Source organism: Artemia sp. Qi Xiang Cuo, chromosome 18, assembly GCF_049724085.1.
Source record: "Artemia sp. Qi Xiang Cuo chromosome 18, ASM4972408v1, whole genome shotgun sequence".
NCBI lineage: Eukaryota > Metazoa > Arthropoda > Branchiopoda > Anostraca > Artemiidae > Artemia > Artemia sp. Qi Xiang Cuo.
The window spans coordinates 2856975-2876566 of record NC_142811.1 but is presented as its reverse complement, the minus strand read 5'-3'; the positions used below and the strand labels follow the sequence as shown (position 1 = coordinate 2876566).

Genomic DNA, 19592 nt, shown 5'->3' with positions numbered 1-19592 from the left:
AAAGCATCTTCCCGTGATAAAACGTGTCCTCTGAAGTCGATTCTGATGTTTTTACCACTATATGTCTTAGTGCTTTAGAAATATTTAAAAAGCTCCTAAAGCAGAATTTCAGAAAATTTTGAGATTGGGGGGGAAGGGGGATTTTAAAAACCTCTTCCCGTGATATAACGTGTCCTCTGAAGTTGATTCTGATGTTTTTAGCACTCTATGTCTTAGCGCTTTAGAAATATTTAAAAAGCTTCTAAAGTAGAATTTTGGAAAATTTTGAGTTCTGGGGGAAGGGAGATTTCAAAAACATCTTCCCATGACATAAATTGTCCTCTAAAGTTGATTCTGATGTCTGTAGCGCTCTATGTCGTAGCGCTTTAGAAATATTTAAAATATTTTAAAAGCTTCTAAAGTAGAATTTAGAAAAATTTTGAGTGTGGGGGGAGGGGGGACTTCAAAAACATCTTCTCGTGATATAATGTGTCCTCTGAAGTCGATTCTGATGTTTTTAACACTGTATCTTTTAGTACTTTATAAATATTTAAAAAGCTTCTAAAGTAGAATTTTAGAATATTTTGAGTTTTGGGGGAAGGGGGATTTAAAAAACCTCTTCCCGTGATATAACGTGTCCTCTGAAGTTGATTCTGATGTTTTTAGCACTCTATCTATTAGTGCTTTAGAAATATTTAAAAAGCTCCTAAATAAGAATTTTAGAAAATTTTGAGATTGGGGGGAAGGGGGATTTTAAAAACATCTTCCCGTGATATAACGTGTCCTCTGAAGTCGATTCTGATGTTTTTAGCTCTCTATGTCTTAGCGCTTTAGAAATATTTAAAAAGCTTATAAAGTAGAATTTTGGAAAATTTTGAGTTTGGGGGGAAGGTAGATTTCAAAAACATCTTCCCATGACATAAATTGTCCTCTAAAGTTGATTCTGATGTCTGTAGCGCTCTATGTCGTAGCGCTTTAGAAATATTTTAAATATTTTAAAAGCTTCTAAAGTAGAATTTTGAAAAATTTTGAGTTTGGGGGAAGGGGGATTTCAAAAACCTCTTCCCGTGATATAATGTGTCCTCTGAAGTCGATTCTTATGTTTTTAGCACTGTATCTTTTAGTACTTTAGAAATATTTTAAAAGCTTCTAAAGTAGAATTTTAGAAAATTGGTAAAATTCTACTTTAGCTACTTTTGGCTATCTTGGAAAGGGGTTAAGTTAGGAAACTGGAACTTTCAGGGATGGGTCTACAGGCTTAAGTATGTCCAGGGAAGGTATTTCAAAGTAGCTACCTCTACTCTTTCTCCCTCTAAAGGGTTCTGAAATTTGCCTATATGACAGGTCCTATACCTATTGAAATTTTGATAAAACAACATTTTACCTCAATTTTGGTTATCAGTTTCTTTTTCTTTGGCTTTAGTTCTGAAAATGTAATTCCAGTTATTTGAGCAGAATTTTAAGCTGTATCAATGTTTTTTGTTTTTTTTAATTTAGGAAGCCAAATTAAATTAAAGGTTAATTTAGTAGCTAAAGTAGAATTTTACCCACTCTTGTTCCAAATATTTCATTTGCCTTTATAATTATAGACCTTACAACCTGAATTTTCTGCGAGTCCAACATCTAGCTCTACTGCTACCAACAACTCACCACAGAACCAAGCTGCCTGAGGCCAACACAGATACGCATACTCCTCTTCCATCCCAATCTATTCAAAGCCTCCCTTTTTACACCCTCCCAGGAAGCTCCCATTTCCTTTAAATTTTTCTTTTTTAATGTCCTCCCACTCTAGACAAGGATGGCCTGCTTTCTGTTTAGCCCTAGACAGTTGGTCAAAAAAGGGAAATCTTTCATCCTTCATCTGCAAAATGTGCCCATCTCAACCTTTCTTTCATTATAGCCCTAGAATGTAGCATCCCCAATGAGTTTATACTCTCTGGAGGTAAACATCAATGGATTCAGCAGTAACTGTTTCATTAGATAGTTTGTTTCAACTGTTGATAATTGGTCTTGAAAAGAATTGTGAGTAGACTGTAGATAGTTTGACAAGTTTCAGGTGATGACCTCTAGTTCTTGAGTTGGCACCAATAGTAGGAAATAAAACTGGGAGACTATTACCCCTCATTGACTTATAGGCTAAAATGGCATCCCCTTTATTTCTCCTGTAAATAAATATAGAGATATTCAGCTTTGATAGTCTTTCTGAGTAGGAAAGCTTTTGCAAGACAGATATCACTTTGGTGGCATGTCTCTACAGATCTTAAAGAACTTTTATGTATTTTTTAAAATATAGGGAGACAAGAGACATTCCAACTTCAAGCTTAGGATGCACAAGTCCCTTATATAGAAGACTGATGACTTTAGGGGAATGAGTACATTTAATCATTCCCATACTTGAATTAGTGCCAGCAGCAGACTTTTTGGCATGAGTGCTGAATTTTAGTTCATTGTCAACACTGACACCAAGATCTTGCTCATTATTTACAGAGGGGAGTAGGCAGCCTAAGAAAAATAAGAGCAACAAGCAACAACTGCTCAATCTTTACCCTATCCTTACCCCTTATAAAGGGCACTAACTTTTGATGATGTTTTATAATCTTTGATAACAGGAGATAAAGTAAAATTCTTCTTTAAGAGCATTCTCTATCTTAGAAAATAGCCTTGGCTTGTTGAGTTACAAAAATAAAACTCTTAGAAATGCATCCAGAGCTTTAATAATCTTGTGGGAAGATGTTTTGAAGCACCTAGCTCCACTGCTTCTTTTCATGATTAATTAAAAAACTTTTTCCACAAAATAAGTTTTCCAAAGAAAAGTAAAGAACTCCATTAAACCAAAAATGAGCAAAAATAAAATCAAATAATGTACCAAGCATGGAACTACCACAAATCAGCATTGATAAATAAATGAACCCCAAAACAAACATAAATTACAATGAATAAGCAAGTTAAACTCAAAACAAGCAGAAATTAACACAAGAAGGGCTCAAAACCCCTATGCCTTCCCAAGACCAGAACATAATTTGGCACAAGCCATAAAAGGGCACAAACCATTCCAATTTCCAATCAAATGAGCCATTTTTAAAGTTTCTACAACAACTCCTTCAATGAAACATGCCCTGGTCTAAAGAAAAAAAAATTAAAATAAATAATACATTGTTCTTTACTTAGGCAGCACCATTGTGCTGCCTATGATCAGTACACCAACTTTTGGTGATGCTTAATAATCTTTACATTTTAAAAGTAAAAACCTTGCAAAATTAGATCTTCTGCTCAAATAAGCCACAAGAAAAGTGTTTTGATCCTCCTACTCTTGCTTAATCCTGACTTGAAGGTTTTAAATAGGCTATATCTAAATCTTTCTTAAGCTTAGAAAAAATCTTGATATGCTAAAATTCTACTTAAATAACTTAGAAGAAATTGCATTAAAAAAAAAATCTAAACCAGTAAAAAATAGATTGAAACTCAAAATTAAGGTAAAACTTTTTTGTCAGCATTTAGATAGGATAGGTAGCATTTTGTCAATGATTAGGATAGTCTCTAAGCTGACACAGTGATTTCACTCACAGCTATGTCCCTCAAGTCTAGACAAGCAATAGAATAACAATTCATATAAGTATGAATGGGACTGTTTATCCTATTCAGTTACCCACTAATGTCACCTTTATTGCACAAGTGTCTTGCTAGGAGGCTGATGCTGCTTTTCATACCCAACCATCTCACATGCTTGATCCAAAGTTGCTGTTGTGTGGTGGTTTCAAAGTGCAAATTTAGGTATAGACCTGTCATGTGTACAATCTTCTAAGCCATAGAAAAAAGAAAAGAAAAAGGTAGACATAGTAAATAGACAATACCTGCCCAGGGTATGCTTTTGGTCCTGGATTCATTCACCTAATTCAACAAGTTTCTGAGATAGCAAGAAACTCCCTAAACTAGAATTTTACTGAAAATATTGGCAGCTCCTCAAAAGGAATCATACCAAAAATAGAAGTAGTAGGCTACCATTAGAATCTTTATTTGATGCTCTTTCTAAATATTGTGGTTACTTTTCTGGCAATGCACCATCCCCCTCTTTTAATCATCTCCCTGGGATTTAATCAAAGCCAAAAGAAAATAATAAATAAGTGAAATTCTTACTTTATGCTAGCCTATACAGCATCTTTCTGTAAATTAGATTATCATGTTTCCTTTCATTGTTATTCACATTTTTAAAGGTAAAGTATTAGTTGAGAGGCTTCTTGCCATCTTTGAAGGTAGCTAAGTTGGGTGAATGAAACTTTCTGGAATGAATCTAACCTAAAATATACCCCAAGAAAGCACCATTAAGATAGTATTTCTATCAATGTTTATCAAGCCATTCTACTATGGAACTCCATCCCTTCTGATTTCTCTCTGCATCAGTATTACTTTACTGTATTCTAGTGTATATTCTCCTTTATTTTGTATGTATTGTGTCGTTTATTATATTGTTTATGGTTCTTTTAGTGTTTTATTATTGTATTGTATGGCCCACAACAAGCCAAGCTTCTTGGGTTGAATAATGTACCATGTACCATGTTTGTAATAGTGTTTTAGATGAAATTGTGAGCAAAGTGAAAGAACTTTTAGAGCTTTTGTGAGTTCAGGGTTCTAGAATAGGTTTGAAAATTAATGTTAAGAAGACTAAGTTGCTAAGGATAGAAATAAGTGAAGCTGAAAAGGTAATGTTGAGGGACAAAAAGATTGATCAAGTGGATGGCTTCACTTGTCTGGGTTGTATTATTAGTAAAGATGGTGGGAGCAATGAAGATGTTAAAAGTAGAATAGCCAAGGTACAGGGTGTTTTTTTCACAGTTGAAAAAGTTTGGAAGAATAGGAAGACAAGCCTGCAAACCAAGATCAGAATATTGGAAGTTACAGTGATCAAGTATGGTTCTGAAGCATGAGCAGTCCAAAAAACAGAGGAGGATTTCCTAGATGTTTTCCAGAGAAATTGCCCTCATGTTTTAGGTACCCACATGACTGATTGTATTTCAAACAGTAGGCTGTATGAACAGTGTAGTTCAATCCTTCTTTCTAAAGCTATAATGAGAGAAAGGTTGAGATGGCTAGGGCATATTCTGCAGATGAAGGATGACAGATTGTCAAAGATTGTCCTTTTCAGCCAACTGTCTAGGGCTAAATGGAAAGCAGGTTGTCTGCAGTTGGGGTGGGAGGATGCAGTAAAAAAAAATTAAGGGGCATAGGAACTTCCTGGGAGGGTGTAAAGACAGAGGCTTTGAAAAGGCTATGATGGAGGAGGAGCATGTGTAGCTGTCTTGGCCTCAGGCGGCTTGGTGCTGCAGTGAGTTGATCATAGTAGTAGTATTAATAAAATGATTGATTGACCTCACCTTACTTCTAAGGCTTAGAAGATTGCATAGCCTAGATGACAGTGTATATACCTATCTAAATTTCAACAATACAATTTTACCTTAATTTTGGATTTTTTATCTCTTTCATTGACTCAATTTTAGGGTCAACTTAAAGCTAGTCAACTTCAATTTTACCAAAGTGAATCCATACTGCATTTGGCAAGTGTCCTTTATAAATAATTATGTCATCACATACTGTCCTAGTTCAGTGCTATGAGACACTGACCCCCCCCCTCCAAAACAAAAAATCCTGGATTGGCCTTTGTATGAGATACAATATAAATCTGGTAAAAACTGATGCACAAATTTAATTTCACAAATGTCCTTAAAAATCTTAATACTGGTTGCGCTGAGGTATTAGGACTTTATAAATTGAAAAAGATAAACTTCATTCCTTTCAGTGAAAATAAAAAAAAACAAGTTTTTTTAACTGAAAGTAAGGAATGACATTAAAACTTAAACCAAACAGAAATTATTCTGTGCATGAAAGGGGCTGTCCCCTCCTCAACGCCTTGCTCTTTACGCTAAAGTTTTTCATTGTTTAAAAAAAATAAAGTTGTGAGAAAGTCAAACTTTTGCATAAAGAGCGAGGCGTGGAGGAAGGGACAGCCCCTTTCATGCACGGAATAATTTCTGTTTGTTTTAAGTTTTAACGTCGTTCCTTACTTTCAGTTAAAAAAACTTGTTTTTTTTATTTAATTTTTGAACGTTTTTGAATTAATGCAGGTTTTGATTTTTGCTTACCGTACACGAATAATTAAAACAAAATTTGAATATTAATTTTTACTTTTATTTGGTTAAATGGCTTTCTCGAAACCTGTTTAATTTTATTTACGAACGTTTTTATTAGTAATAAATATACGTAACTTACGTAACGAACTTCTATATTCATATATTTTTAATACGTATATTAGAGGGTTTGCCCCCTAGTCACCTTGCTCTTTAAGCTAAAGTTCGAATTTTGTTCCAATTCTTTAAAAATTACCCCTTAATCACAAATGCCGTTAATTAGAATAAATAGCTCTTATGAAAGTACTAAATAACCTTTGGCTTAAAGAGTGAGGTATTAACTAGGGGGTGAACCTAATCATATACGTAATGTTTTCTGTCGTTTTAAGTTTTGATGTTGCTCCTTACTTTCAGTTAAAAAACTTGTTTTTTTTATATATAATTTATTAATTTCTGATATTTTTTAAAAATAATGCTGGGAAATCCGGCGCCCCCTTCATAGGAATGTCCCTTCCCCCATGGAAAGATCCTCCCACATAACACCCGACCCACTCCCCCCTGAAAACGTCTGTATGCTTCCCAATAACCAATAGGCCTACTATATGTTAACATTGGGTAAAGTTTATAACTTTCAGCCCTCCCCCCGGGGACTTTGGGGGATTAAGTCATCCTAAAAGACATATTTATCATATTTTCGACCATGATGAACAAAATGGCTATATCAAAATTTTGATCGTGTGAATTTGGGAAAAAATGAGCGTGGGAGGGGGCCTAGTTGCCCTCCATTTTTTGGTCACTTTAAAAAAGCACTAGAACTTTTAATTTTCATTCCAATGAGTCCTCCCACGATAGTGTAGGACCACTGGGTCGATACGATCACCCCTGGAAAAAAACATCCATGATCTTTCTTCTGGCAAAAAATACAGAATTCCACATTTTTGTAGATAGGAGCTTGAAACCTCTGCAGTAGGGTTCTCTGATACGCTGAATATGATGGTGGGATTTTCATTAAGGTGCTATAACTTTTAGGGGGCCTTTCCCTCTTTTTTCGAAAATCAGCAACATTTTCTCAGGCGCGTAACTTTTGATAAGTAGGACTAAACTTGATGAAACTTATATATTTGAAATTAGCATTAAAATTTGATTCTTTTGATGTATCTATTGGTATCAAAATTCCGTTTTTTACAGTTTTGGTTACCATTGAGCCAGGTTGCTCCACAAACTGTTTGATTGCACTTTACTTCTAAACCAGGTTCATTTTTGTGGTGAGCCCTTGACCTCTAAGCACATATGCATGACGCTGCATAGTGGAGTAAGTGTGGTTTAAAAGCTAGCCAAAATGTAAAAATTAAATGAAATGCATAACAGCTTTATTTTTGGTAGCTAGATAGACAAGGTATTATATTAGTACTGCCCCTTTTTCTGGAATGCTTCAGACAGTTAAAGGATAGACTGAAAGGTTTTCTCAGGGGAGTCACGAACAATTTTCAAGCTTTTGTAACCCCTCTTCCCCTTGATTTTCTTATTTAGTTTCATGAGTGCCTTGAAAATTTTGAATTTTGCTAATGCTGAGGTATCAGTACTTTGCAAATGGCCAAAACTGATTGTGCTTCATTTCAACAGATAGTTTTTTTTTCAATTGACTTTGATGTTTAGGCATGTATTCTTGAAGGTACACAGTGGAGTAAAATAGCTGAAAAATTGGCCAAAAGCTAAAAATTAAATTGAATGTAGGCTCTACAAAATTTGTATTTTTGGTTGCCTAGATTGCGCTTTGTACAGGTACTATCCTGTGTCTCTGAAACACTTCAAATTGTCAATAGTGTTGGCTGAACGTTTTTTCTCAGGTGAGTTGCAAATAATTTTTGAGCATTTATAATACTTTTTTCTCTGACTTGGTGTAATTCGTTTTAGAGTTTTGTTCAACTACCTTCCCCTAACTGCTATCTAAGTTTCTGTCACAGCATAAGTATATATACGAACAGTAGCGAAAAGTTTCTTCAAAAATTATACAGATTAAAGTGCTTGGAATAGGATTTCCTCTGTGCATCACAGCAATAGTTTTATTTGCTTCTTGGGCACAGTAAGATTATAGCTTAAGACATCATAATATGTAAAACATTTGTCATTGCGCGTGTGGTGGGGTAATAAAGGGATGTCTAGATTAATGTGTTTCAAAAATATGTAATGGAGAGTAAAGGACTTTTTGCTACTGTTCATATATATATTTATATTGTGGTTTCTGTTTATCTGTCTTTGTTGGACATAATTATGTACAATTTTACCCATTAGGATAAACCTCAGGGACGATTTTACTGACTGAAATAAATTGAATATATTATTCTAATGTGACTTTCAAGATGTGTCATCACACCCAATAGTTATAGTAATTAACATATATAATGCAATAAAAATGCATGACCGATGATAACGATCACATCTTTGGAGAGGAAGTTATTAAAATTTAACAGCCTAATGAATATTCGCTCTGCAACCCATTCCTTCAGGCTTGATAAGGGCATACCAAGTAGGAGGCATATATGCAAGAATTTTGAATTTTTCTTGGTGAGGTACAGACACATTCCAAAGATCAAGGAGGCACACTTGTGCCTCTTTAAAGAGGCGACCCACCACAATGTTAAGCGATTTCCGGTCCTAGAGGTTGCAGAGAGACGGTGGTGATTTTGTAGCCCAAGCTCAAACTAAGAAACGTGCAAAATTTCATCCTCCTCCAAATTTATCTTCATGGGGTTAACTGGGCCGGAAGTTTCGACCCTCCCACCACAGCCCCCCTTTAACGTTGTCCGAATGGGCTGAAATTTAGAGGTTAAGCTTTCCTAGGGCCCGGGAGCTTATCCTCGAAATTTCAGCTCAATCCGATCACTCCTTCCCTGTTTTCCAAAAGCCAAATATCAAGTTTTGTGGGGATTTGCTTGCGTCAAAAATAGATTCCACAGACTAAAAATACAAGTACAATTGTGTCTCTTTGGTACAGTGGTCGATACTCCTAACTGTCAGGCGGAAGAACCGGGTTTGATTCCACGTCAGAGGAAAATTTTTATGTAATGAATTTAAATTTTAAAAAAGAAACTCAGCTTCTGTTTAAAATTATTTGAAGAAAACTACATTTTTTGAAGAGTTAAAGAGGCTGAGTCACAAGGACGAACCTTAAAACATACAGGGATTAGGCAGCACAGTTGGGGGCTGTTAAAGAGGTTCAGTTACAATTTCGAACCTTAATACGTACAGTGATTAGGAGGTGCAGTTGGGGGGCTGCCGCCCCCAAGCCCCCGCTTCCGTATATGAAAGGGGCTGTGCCCTCCTCAACGCCTTGCTCTTTACGCTAAAGTTTTTATTGTTTAAAAAAAAAGAGTTGTAAGAAAGTTAAACTTTAGCGTAAAGAGCGAGGCGTTGAGGAGGGCACAGCCCCTTCCATATACGGAAGCTGGGGTTTGGGGGGCGGCAGCCCCCCAACTGCACCTCCTAATCCCTGTACGTTTTAAGGTTCGAACTTGTGACTCAGCCTCTTTAACTCTTTAGAAAACGTAGTTTTTTTCAAATAATAAGCAAAGAACATAACAAGTATGGGAATGTGCAATTGTAAAAACTCGATGTTTTGCAATGGGAATCTGCTATCTCTTCACACCCTACCCCTGTACATGCCGACCAGGGGGGAGGAGAAGGGTCAGGTTTGATTTTCCATCCTCTGCCTAAATTTTGAACCTTTCCATAGGAACGAGCGTGGAAATAAATTTCGGGTGGTGGGAATGTGTCAAAACACACGTACTATCGCTGGTTATTTCGCGAGGGGTTCTCAACGAGACCCCATTCCCCTTAGTACATGCCTGCCTCTGCTCAACTGTGGCTTAAGCACACAATGCTGTTTCTTTTTTTTCCACTGAGCTGACATTCGTGCTGCAATGGGACTTTGTGCGCCCAAGAATTCGGTCTTTTGTTAATTTACGTACACTTCAGGGTTGGACCCCCCCCCCCTCCCCCCAAAAAAAGTCTGTCGCCCTCATTTGTTTTTTTCTCTCTTTTTTTTTCAAGTAAACTTGTCAATTTTGTCATTTATTGGCGTCCTTGTCACATAGACAAGTCATAGTTGACCTGTTCCAATACAATTTAGGGCAGGAAGATCTGCAAGTTAAATACTTGAATCCAACTTATTATTCAACGTCGATTTGCAAAAATGGCCTGTAGATTGAATGTTGATTACATTGATAGTCATCTGGTTAGTTTTGTTAATATACTTATGACTGAATAGTTCAGCCAAATTAACATTTTAAGGAGCTTTATTTGCATGCAGATTTGAGTTGTCGTTAAATACAATTCAGGTTAGTAAAAGTTTTGAATTCTACAAGTTTCCTTAAATTTGAGCAGTTCCTGAAGGGAAAAAATTCTTTGTGTCCCTCTGTTGACAGGTATGTAACAGACTTTCCTATGAAATGACCTACTACTCTTGGGCTAGGGCATCCTACTCTAACTTTAGTTGGTCAAAGGCAGACGCATAGTTCCAGCGTTTTTATTGGGGAGAAGGGGGCAAGAGGGGTCTCTCCGGATAGTCAAGGGGCATTGTCTATATAATTTTTTTGTCCAAATTATTGGGGGACAACTGCCCCCCCCCCAAATGACGCCCTTGGTCAAAGGCATGTCTCCCCTGTTTCAGTTTCTTTCAGATGTGCGTAGGACCGTTGAGAGGGGGAGGGGTGGTGGTGGTTAAGACTCCTTGGGTCCGAGCTATGAAGGGGCCAAACGTGATATTTGTTTTTTAATATGAAAATTTATTTTACCTATTTGTTTTTTTTTATATAATTTGTAGTCAATTTTATGATTGTTTTCCCATATTATTTTTAGTCACCACCTTTTGTTATTTCACTTGTTTTTCTATTGAATAGAAAGTTGAACGTGTACATAGGGATTGTGGATGCGGTATTTCAAAGGCATGAATTTCCAATGAAGAAATTTCCATGAAAAAAATTCCACTGAAAGTAAGAGGCAATATTGAAACTTAAAACAAACAGAAATTATTACGTATATGGGGGAGTTTGCGCCCTAGTCAATAACTCGCTGTTTACACTAAAGTTTTGTTTTAGTACTTTCAAAAGAGCTTTTTATCATAGGTAGCGCAATAGCGCTGCCTAAGTAAAGAACGATGTTAGCACAATGTATTATTTATTATTTACGATAAAATAAAAGTTCAAAATAGGGATAAAATCCTTTTTAATAGACAGTGTATAGAAAATCACAAAAATACCAGATATTTCGGTCACATATACAGTGACCGTCATCAGTAATAGTAGTATCGGTATACACAATTTCAACTGTACATTCACGCCTACAAGAATATGGTCAAAAGTGTATACAATATGAACGGTACATGAAAAAATACATGGAAAACCCACGCCTTTGACACTATATTTAGACATAAACATTTTAAAAAGCTGGCACGCTATAATGCATGTTATGAAACAATAGTCAAGGTTCTATTGCACAATGAATTGCACTTCAAGTTCACGTGGACATTTTTTTTTTTTTTTTTTATAAAGTTGGCATGGTATAAAGTGGTCCAACATTTTTTGAGAGTATTGTCGAAATTATATAACTCAAGCAGACTGGTTTTTTGTTATTGATAAGAATTGCACAAGAATGTCCCGTTTGACGTAGACATTTTTTTTTAAAAAGCTGGCACGGTATAAAGTGGTCCAACATGTTTTGTGAGTATTGTCGAAATTATAAAACTCAACTTGACCGGTTTTTGAGGAGCCAATCAGAGACATTGATGCTTGGAAGATGGAGAAAAAAAGGGTTAAAGTGATTAGCAGTTAAGGTAATCCTGAAGAGCATGCTAATTCATACCTTATTTATTATAAATTTGGAACAATATCAATCTATGGAAATGGTTAATGATGATTAAATGGTCTTATGAGTTGACCAAGCTTTACTTCTTCGATGTGTTCTGTATAATATAGATGTTGCGTTTGAATAGTGTTATCAATTTAAATAGAGTTTAACGTTATAGTAAACTAAAAATTTTATACTTATAGAGATCTAGATGGCAAGAAAATCATTTTAGTAATGAAATCCAGAACAAACCATAGAAATCCTTGCAAATCAAGTAGTAAGGTGTATGTGAGTACGAACCATCAAGGATCATAAGCACCAATTACCCTAACCAGCAGAGACATCAACCCCCCAAAGGTCCCCGATCCCCAAACTCGAAGGCTGCCCCGCCCCTCCCACTGTTTGGCCCCCTCCCCCATTTTTCTTGGCAATTGACATTTTTTCTGATAACAAGTATCATTCATTACGATCGTAGCTTTCATATGTGAAACTTAAGTCCATTTTTGGATCGAAAAATTAAACTTTCCGTAAAATCTGAGCTAATTAGGGTTTTTGACCGTAAACTATAGTTTTTCTGTAACAAAATTATGGAAAATACAATTCTCTGGTTCAAATGTGAAACTTAAGTCCATTTTTGGATCGAAAAAATGAACTATTTCTGTAAAATCTGAGCTAAAGGTTTTTTGACCGTAAACTATAGTTTTTTGCAAGAAAACTATGGAAAATACAATTATCTGGTTCAAATTTTAAACTTAAGTCTGGTTTTGGATAAAAAAATAAAACAATTTCAGTAAAATGTGAGCTTATTAGGGTTTTTGACCGTAAACTCTAGTTTTTTGTAAGAAAATTATGGAAAACACAATTCTCTGGTTCAAATGTGAAACTTAAGTCCTTTTTTGGATCGAAAAATAAAACTATTTCTGTAAAATCTGAGCTAATAAGGGTTTTTGACCGTAAACTATTTTTCTGTTAGAAAATTATGGAAAATACAATTTTCTGGTTCAAATTTGAAACTTTAGTCCTTTTTTGGATCGAAAAATAAAACTATATCTGTAAAATCTGAGTTAATAAGGTTTTTGACCATAAACTCTATTTTTTTGTAAGAAAATTATGAAAAATACAATTCTCTGATTCAAATTTGAATCTTAAGACCATTTATGGATCGAAAAATAAAACTATTTCCGGTCTTATTCTGTGTGTTTTTTTTTTACTTGGTGGTCATTCAAAAAGGGAGGATTTTTGTTAAATAAATAATTCTTGTACCTTTTAAAATAGCTTTACGGGGTTTGAGAAACTCTGTTGTCTTATTCTTTGTTTTTTTTATTTACTTGGTGGTCATTCAAAAAGGGAGGATTTTTGTTAAATAAATAATTCTTGTACCTTTTAAAATAGCTTTACGGTTTTGAGATACTCTGTTGTCTTATTCTGTGTTTTTTTTCTTTACTTGGTGGTCATTCAAAAAGTGAGGATTTTTGTTAAATAAATAATTCTTGTACCTTTCAAGATAGCATCACGGGGTTTGAGAGACTCTGTTGTCTTATTCTTTGTGTTTTTTTTTCTTTACTTGGTGGTCATTCAAAAAGCGAGGATTTTTGTTAAATAACTAATTCTTGTGCCTTTTAAAATAGCTTTACGGGGTTTGAGACTCTGTTGTCTTATTCTGTGTGTTTTTTTCTTTACTTGGTGGTCATTCAAAAAGCGAAAATTTTTGTTAAATAAATAATTCTTGTACCTTTTAAAATACCTATATGGGGCTTTACATACTCTGTTGTCTTATTCTGTTCGTTTTTTCTTTACTTGCTGGCCATAAAAAAAGCGTACAATTTTTTTAAATAAATAATTATTTTACCTTTTAAAATACATTTAAGGGGTTTGAGAGACTCTGTTGTCTTATTCTATGTGTTTTTTTTCTTTACTTGCTGGTCATTCAAAAAGCGAAAATTTTTGTTAAATAAATAATTCTTGTACCTTTTAAAATAGCTTTACGGGGTTTGAGAGACTCTGTTGTCTTATTCTCTGTGTTTTTTTCTTTACTTGCTGGCAATTCAAAAAGCGAGGATTTTTGTTAAATATCTAATTCATGTACCTTTTAAAATAGTTTTATGGGCTTTGAGAGACTCTGTTGTCTTAATCTGTTTGTTTTTCTTCTTTACTTGCTGGTCATTAAAAAAGCGTAAATTATTTTTTAATAAATAATTCTTGTAACTTTTAAAATACCTTTAATGGGCTTGAGAGACTCTGTTGTATCATTATCTCCGTTTTTTTTCTTTACTTGGTGTTAATTAAAAATTCGAGGATTTCTGTTAAATAACTAATTCTTTTACATTTTAAAATAGCTTTACGGGGGTTTGAGATACTCTGTTTTCTGTTTTTTTCTTTGCTTGGTGGTCATTCAAAAAGCGAGGATTTTTGTTAAATAAAAAATTCTTGTAACTTTTAAAATAGCTTTACGGGGTTTGAGAGACTCTGTTGTCTTATTCTGTGTGTTTTTTTCTTTTCTTGGTGGTCATTCAAAAAGCGAGGATTTTTGTTAAATAAATAATTCTTGTACCTTTTAAAATAGCTTTATGGGGTTTTAGAGACTCTGTTGTCTTATTCTGTGTGTTTTTTTTCTTTACTTGCTGGTCATTCAAAAATCGAAAATTTTTGTTAAATAAATAATTCTTGTAACTTTTAAAATAGCTTTACGGGGTTTGAGAGACTCTGTTGTCTTATTCTTAGAAAAGTAAGGAACACTCCATTAAACCAGAAATAAGCAAAAATAAAATCAAATAATCTAGCAAGTGTGAAACTACCACAAATCAGCATTGATAAATAAATTTAAACCCAAAACGAACAGAAATTACAATAAATAACCGATTTAAACTCCAAATGAGCAGAAATTAACATTAGTAGGGCTCAAAACCCCTATGCCTTCCCAAGACCAGAACATAATTTGCACTTTACTGAAAAAATACAAATGAATATGTATTGCCAGTTTAATATACACATACTGATATTTAGTAATGAAAATGTTAATATTATTTCGTTTATTAAAGTTATAAAAATAAAAACATTTATATTTTTTCAGTAAAGTGCAAATTCTTTTGTCAGTAAATGTGAGACAAATATAGCCTTAAACTATATTTTTTTGGTAGCCTACATTTCATTTACTCTAACTTATTCTCCAGGGTTTCTCTTCCAGCAAGAAAAAAGTGCAGTTTCTTGCTCCAGTATCTTTTGAGTTACGTTTGTAGCATATAAATTATATATATTTAATGCTATATTTAATACTTCTATAGAAAGATTATAAAGTGGATTATGCATGGGGCTAAGGATAAGACAACCATTGCTATAAGATTCTTTTTTCAGTATAAATTCTATGTTTTATGAGGAAAGCTTTCAAACATCTACTGTATCAACGCCTGACCTTGGCCTTCAAAGGCCAAGGTTGCAATCACCACAGGTTGTACAACAATTAGAAGTTTTTGAAAATAAGAAGAATGCATTGAAGCATGATTGGAGACCATTTGTCTTTGGAGGCTTGGCATCTTGTATTGCTGAATGTGGTAAGTTCTTTTTTCTTCTGTTTCTTCTGCTGAAAGAATAGAAAAATGTTTAATATCCACGGTCCATCATTTGTGTAAAGACAACTTTACCAGATAGGAATATTTTTCTGGGGATGGAGTGAAGGTTGGGAAAGTTTATTTTTGAAAGTTTATCGATTGAATGGATAACTTTGAAAGTCCTCACTGAGTTCCCCAAACTGTTTTGTATATTTTTGCCTTGGCTTTTTTAGCAGTTTGTTCAATACGTTGTTGTGCTTTTTATAGATTTCTCATATTTGTGTTATCCACAGCTTTCTGGATATAAGATTAGCTCTACAGTTGCTTGCATCTCTCATAAAACACTTGTCAGTCTTTCTTATCTGCTTCGGTTTCTTAAAAGCCTTTCGTCGAATGATCAAATAACTCTCAAAGTCCTAACAGAGTTTCTTTTAGCATCTTCAGATTGGTCTGTTACAGTTTCTCTTTGCCTTTCTCAGCGATTTGTTCAATACGTCATTGTGTTTCTTAAAAGTTGCTTGCATCTCTCATAAAACACTTGTCAGTCTTTCTTATCTGCTTCGGTTTCTTAAAAGCCTTTCGTCGAATGATCGAATAACTCTCAAAGTCCTAACAGAGTTTCTTTTAGCATCTTCAGATTGGTCAGTTACAGTTTCTCTTTGCCTTTCTCAGCGATTTGTTCAATACGTCATTGTGTTTCTTAAAAGTTGCTTGCATCTCTCATAAAACACTTGTCAGTCTTTCTTATCTTCTTCGGTTTCTTAAAAGCCTTTCGTCGAATGATCAAATAACTCTCAAAGTCCTAGCAGCGTTTCTTTTAGCATCTTCAGATTGGTCTGTTACAGTTTCTCTTTGCCTTTCTCAGCGATTTGTTCAATACGTCATTGTGTTTCTTAAAAGTTGCTTGCATCTCTCATAAAACACTTGTCAGTCTTTCTTATCTGCTTCGGTTTCTTAAAAGCCTTTCGTCGAATGATCAAATAACTCTCAAAGTCCTAACAGAGTTTCTTTTAGAATCTTCAGATTGGTGTGTTACAGTTTCTCTTTGCCTTTCTCAGCGATTTGTTCAATACGTCATTGTGTTTCTTAAAAGTTGCTTGCATCTCTCATAAAACACTTGTCAGTCTTTCTTATCTGCTTCGGTTTCTTAAAAGCCTTTCGTCGAATGATCTAATAACTCTCAAAGTCCTAACAGAGTTTCTTTTAGCATCTTCAGATCGGTCTGTTACAGTTTCTCTTTGCCTTTCTCAGCGATTTGTTCAATACGTCATTGTGTTTCTTAAAAGTTGCTTGCATCTCTCATAAAACACTTGTCAGTCTTTCTTATCTGCTTCGGTTTCTTAAAAGCCTTTCGTCGAATGATCAAATAACTCTCAAAGTCCTAACAGAGTTTCTTTTAGCATCTTCAGATCGGTCTGTTACAGTTTCTCTTTGCCTTTCTCAGCGATTTGTTCAATACGTCATTGTGTTTCTTAAAAGTTGCTTGCATCTCTCATAAAACACTTGTCAGTCTTTCTTATCTGATTCGGTTTCTTAAAAGCCTTTCGTCGAATGATCGAATAACTCTCAAAGTCTTAACAGAGTTTCTTTTAGCATCTTCAGATTGGTCTGTTACAGTTTCTCTTTGCCTTTCTCAGCGATTTGTTCAATACGTCATTGTGTTTCTTAAAAGTTGCTTGCATCTCTCATAAAACACTTGTCAGTCTTTCTTATCTGCTTCGGTTTCTTAAAAGCCTTTCGTCGAATGATCGAATAACTCTCAAAGTCCTAACAGAGTTTCTTTTAGCATCTTCAGATCGGTCTGTTACAGTTTCTCTTTGCCTTTCTCAGCGATTTGTTCAATACGTCATTGTGTTTCTTAAAAGTTGCTTGCATCTCTCATAAAACACTTGTCAGTCTTTCTTATCTGCTTCGGTTTCTTAAAAGCCTTTCGTCGAATGATCGAATAACTCTCAAAGTCCTAACAGAGTTTCTTTTAGCATCTTCAGATTGGTCTGTTACAGTTTCTCTTTGCCTTTCTCAATACGTCATTGTGTTTCTTAAAAGTTGCTTGCATCTCTCATAAAACACTTGTCAGTCTTTCTTATCTTCTTCGGTTTCTTAAAAGCCTTTCGTCGAATGATCAAATAACTCTCAAAGTCCTAGCAGAGTTTCTTTTAGCATCTTCAGATTGGTCTGTTACAGTTTCTCTTTGCCTTTCTCAGCGATTTGTTCAATACGTCATTGTGTTTCTTAAAAGTTGCTTGCATCTCTCATAAAACACTTGTCAGTCTTTCTTATCTGCTTCGGTTTCTTAAAAGACTTTCGTCGAATGATCGAATAACTCTCAAAGTCCTAACAGAGTTTCTTTTAGCATCTTCAGATCGGTCTGTTACAGTTTCTCTTTGCCTTTCTCAGCGATTTGTTCAATACGTCATTGTGTTTCTTAAAAGTTGCTTGCATCTCTCATAAAACACTTGTCAGTCTTTCTTATCTGCTTCGGTTTCATAAAAGCCTTTCGTCGAATGATCGAATAACTCTCAAAGTCCTAACAGAGTTTCTTTTAGCATCTTCAGATTGGTCTGTTACAGTTTCTCTTTGCCTTTCTCAGCGATTTGTTCAATACGTCATTGTGTTTCTTAAAAGTTGCTTGCATCTCTCATAAAACACTTGTCAGTCTTTCTTATCTGCTTCGGTTTCTTAAAAGCCTTTCGTCGAATGATCGAATAACTCTCAAAGTCCTAACAGAGTTTCTTTTAGCATCTTCAGATTGGTCTGTTACAGTTTCCCTTTGCCTTTCTCAGCGATTTGTTCAATACGTCATTGTGTTTCTTAAAAGTTGCTTGCATCTCTCATAAAACACTTGTCAGTCTTGCTTAAGGGCCTTGCTTGAAAAAGGTCTCACTCGATTGGAAATTGAAAGCGCTAGTGCCCTTTTTAATAGTAGGAAGCGATTGGAGGGCTACTAGCTCCCCTTTTACACCCTCCATGTCTTCATGCACATCCAATCAACAATTCGAGAAGTCAATTTTGTTGATCTAAGTTGAATATTCCGTACATTGAGTGTTCGAGGATGACAACCCTCCCCCCGCCCTATCCCTCTGTGCAAGGGTTGTAAAGTATGCTCTGGAGGCACGTAAGGTTTTTTATTTAAAGTTTTGTGGTAGAAACTTCAAAAGGGCTAATTCGATAGAAAATTGAAAGGGTTAGTGCCTTTTTTAACAGTTGAAAGGGATTAGAGAGCAACTAACGCCCCTCTCACGCCCACCAGTGATTGGAGGGTAACTAACCCCCTCCCACGCCCACCATTTCCCCAAACACATCCAATTAAAATTTTGAGATAGCCATTTTGTTCAACGTAGTTAAAAGTTCTGGAAATTAGGTCTTTTAGAATGACAACCCTCTCACAACCCTCAGGGCAAGGGTTGTAATTTATGCCCTTGGGGCATATAAGGTGTTTATAGAAAAAGTTGTTGTAGAAACTCAAAAAGGGCTCATTTGATTGGAAATTGAAAGGCCTAGTGCCCTTTTTAATAGTCGAAAGGTATTGGAAGGCTTGACATTTTTATAGTATGCTAAACATCGATGTGGGTACTATGTATTATTATTTTTTTCTTTTTTTTGTTTAGAACAGGGCAATTCTTATCGAAGGAGTTGTCTTAGAAACTTCGAAAAGGGCTCATTCGATTGAAAATAGATAGGGCTTATAGTCGAAAGGGATTGGAGGGCAACTAATCCCCTCCCACGCCCACCCTCCCATTTGCCTATTTTGTTGTAAAACTAAATATTGTCTTGAGATTAAATCAAAATGCACTTTGTTAATGCTAATTCCCAATAAGGTATCTCAGCAGTATCCCAAAAACGACTGACGATATTATATTCGAACTTTTGGGGCTGCTTCTGTTCTTAAAATTTAATTAAATCAAAATAGCGTAAGTGTATCTAAGCTATCAAAGAAAGCAAATAGATTTTTTTTTTTGGGAATGGTATCAAGTTTTGTATTTCATCTCAACTAGAGGAGGTATGAAACGAAATTCAATACGATTATTTGTGTCCAATTTATTAAAACAGTATATGTTGTTAAAAAAAGCTGAGAAGATTTCTCCAGCATACAAATAGCAGGCAA

General features: G+C 35.0%; 1 protein-coding gene across 1 annotated transcript in view; it reads left to right on the top strand.

Annotated features, from left to right (window-relative positions):
* The window catches only part of Bmcp (uncoupling protein Bmcp mitochondrial), a 50320-nt gene that overhangs the window by 7314 nt on the left and 23414 nt on the right, over positions 1 to 19592 (top strand). Inside the window, exon 2 of the mRNA XM_089104682.1 lies at positions 15294 to 15490. Within this exon, the coding sequence (XP_088960808.1) occupies positions 15304 to 15490 (187 nt within the window). The 5' untranslated portion in view covers positions 15294 to 15303. The remainder of the gene's footprint in view (positions 1 to 15293; positions 15491 to 19592) is intronic.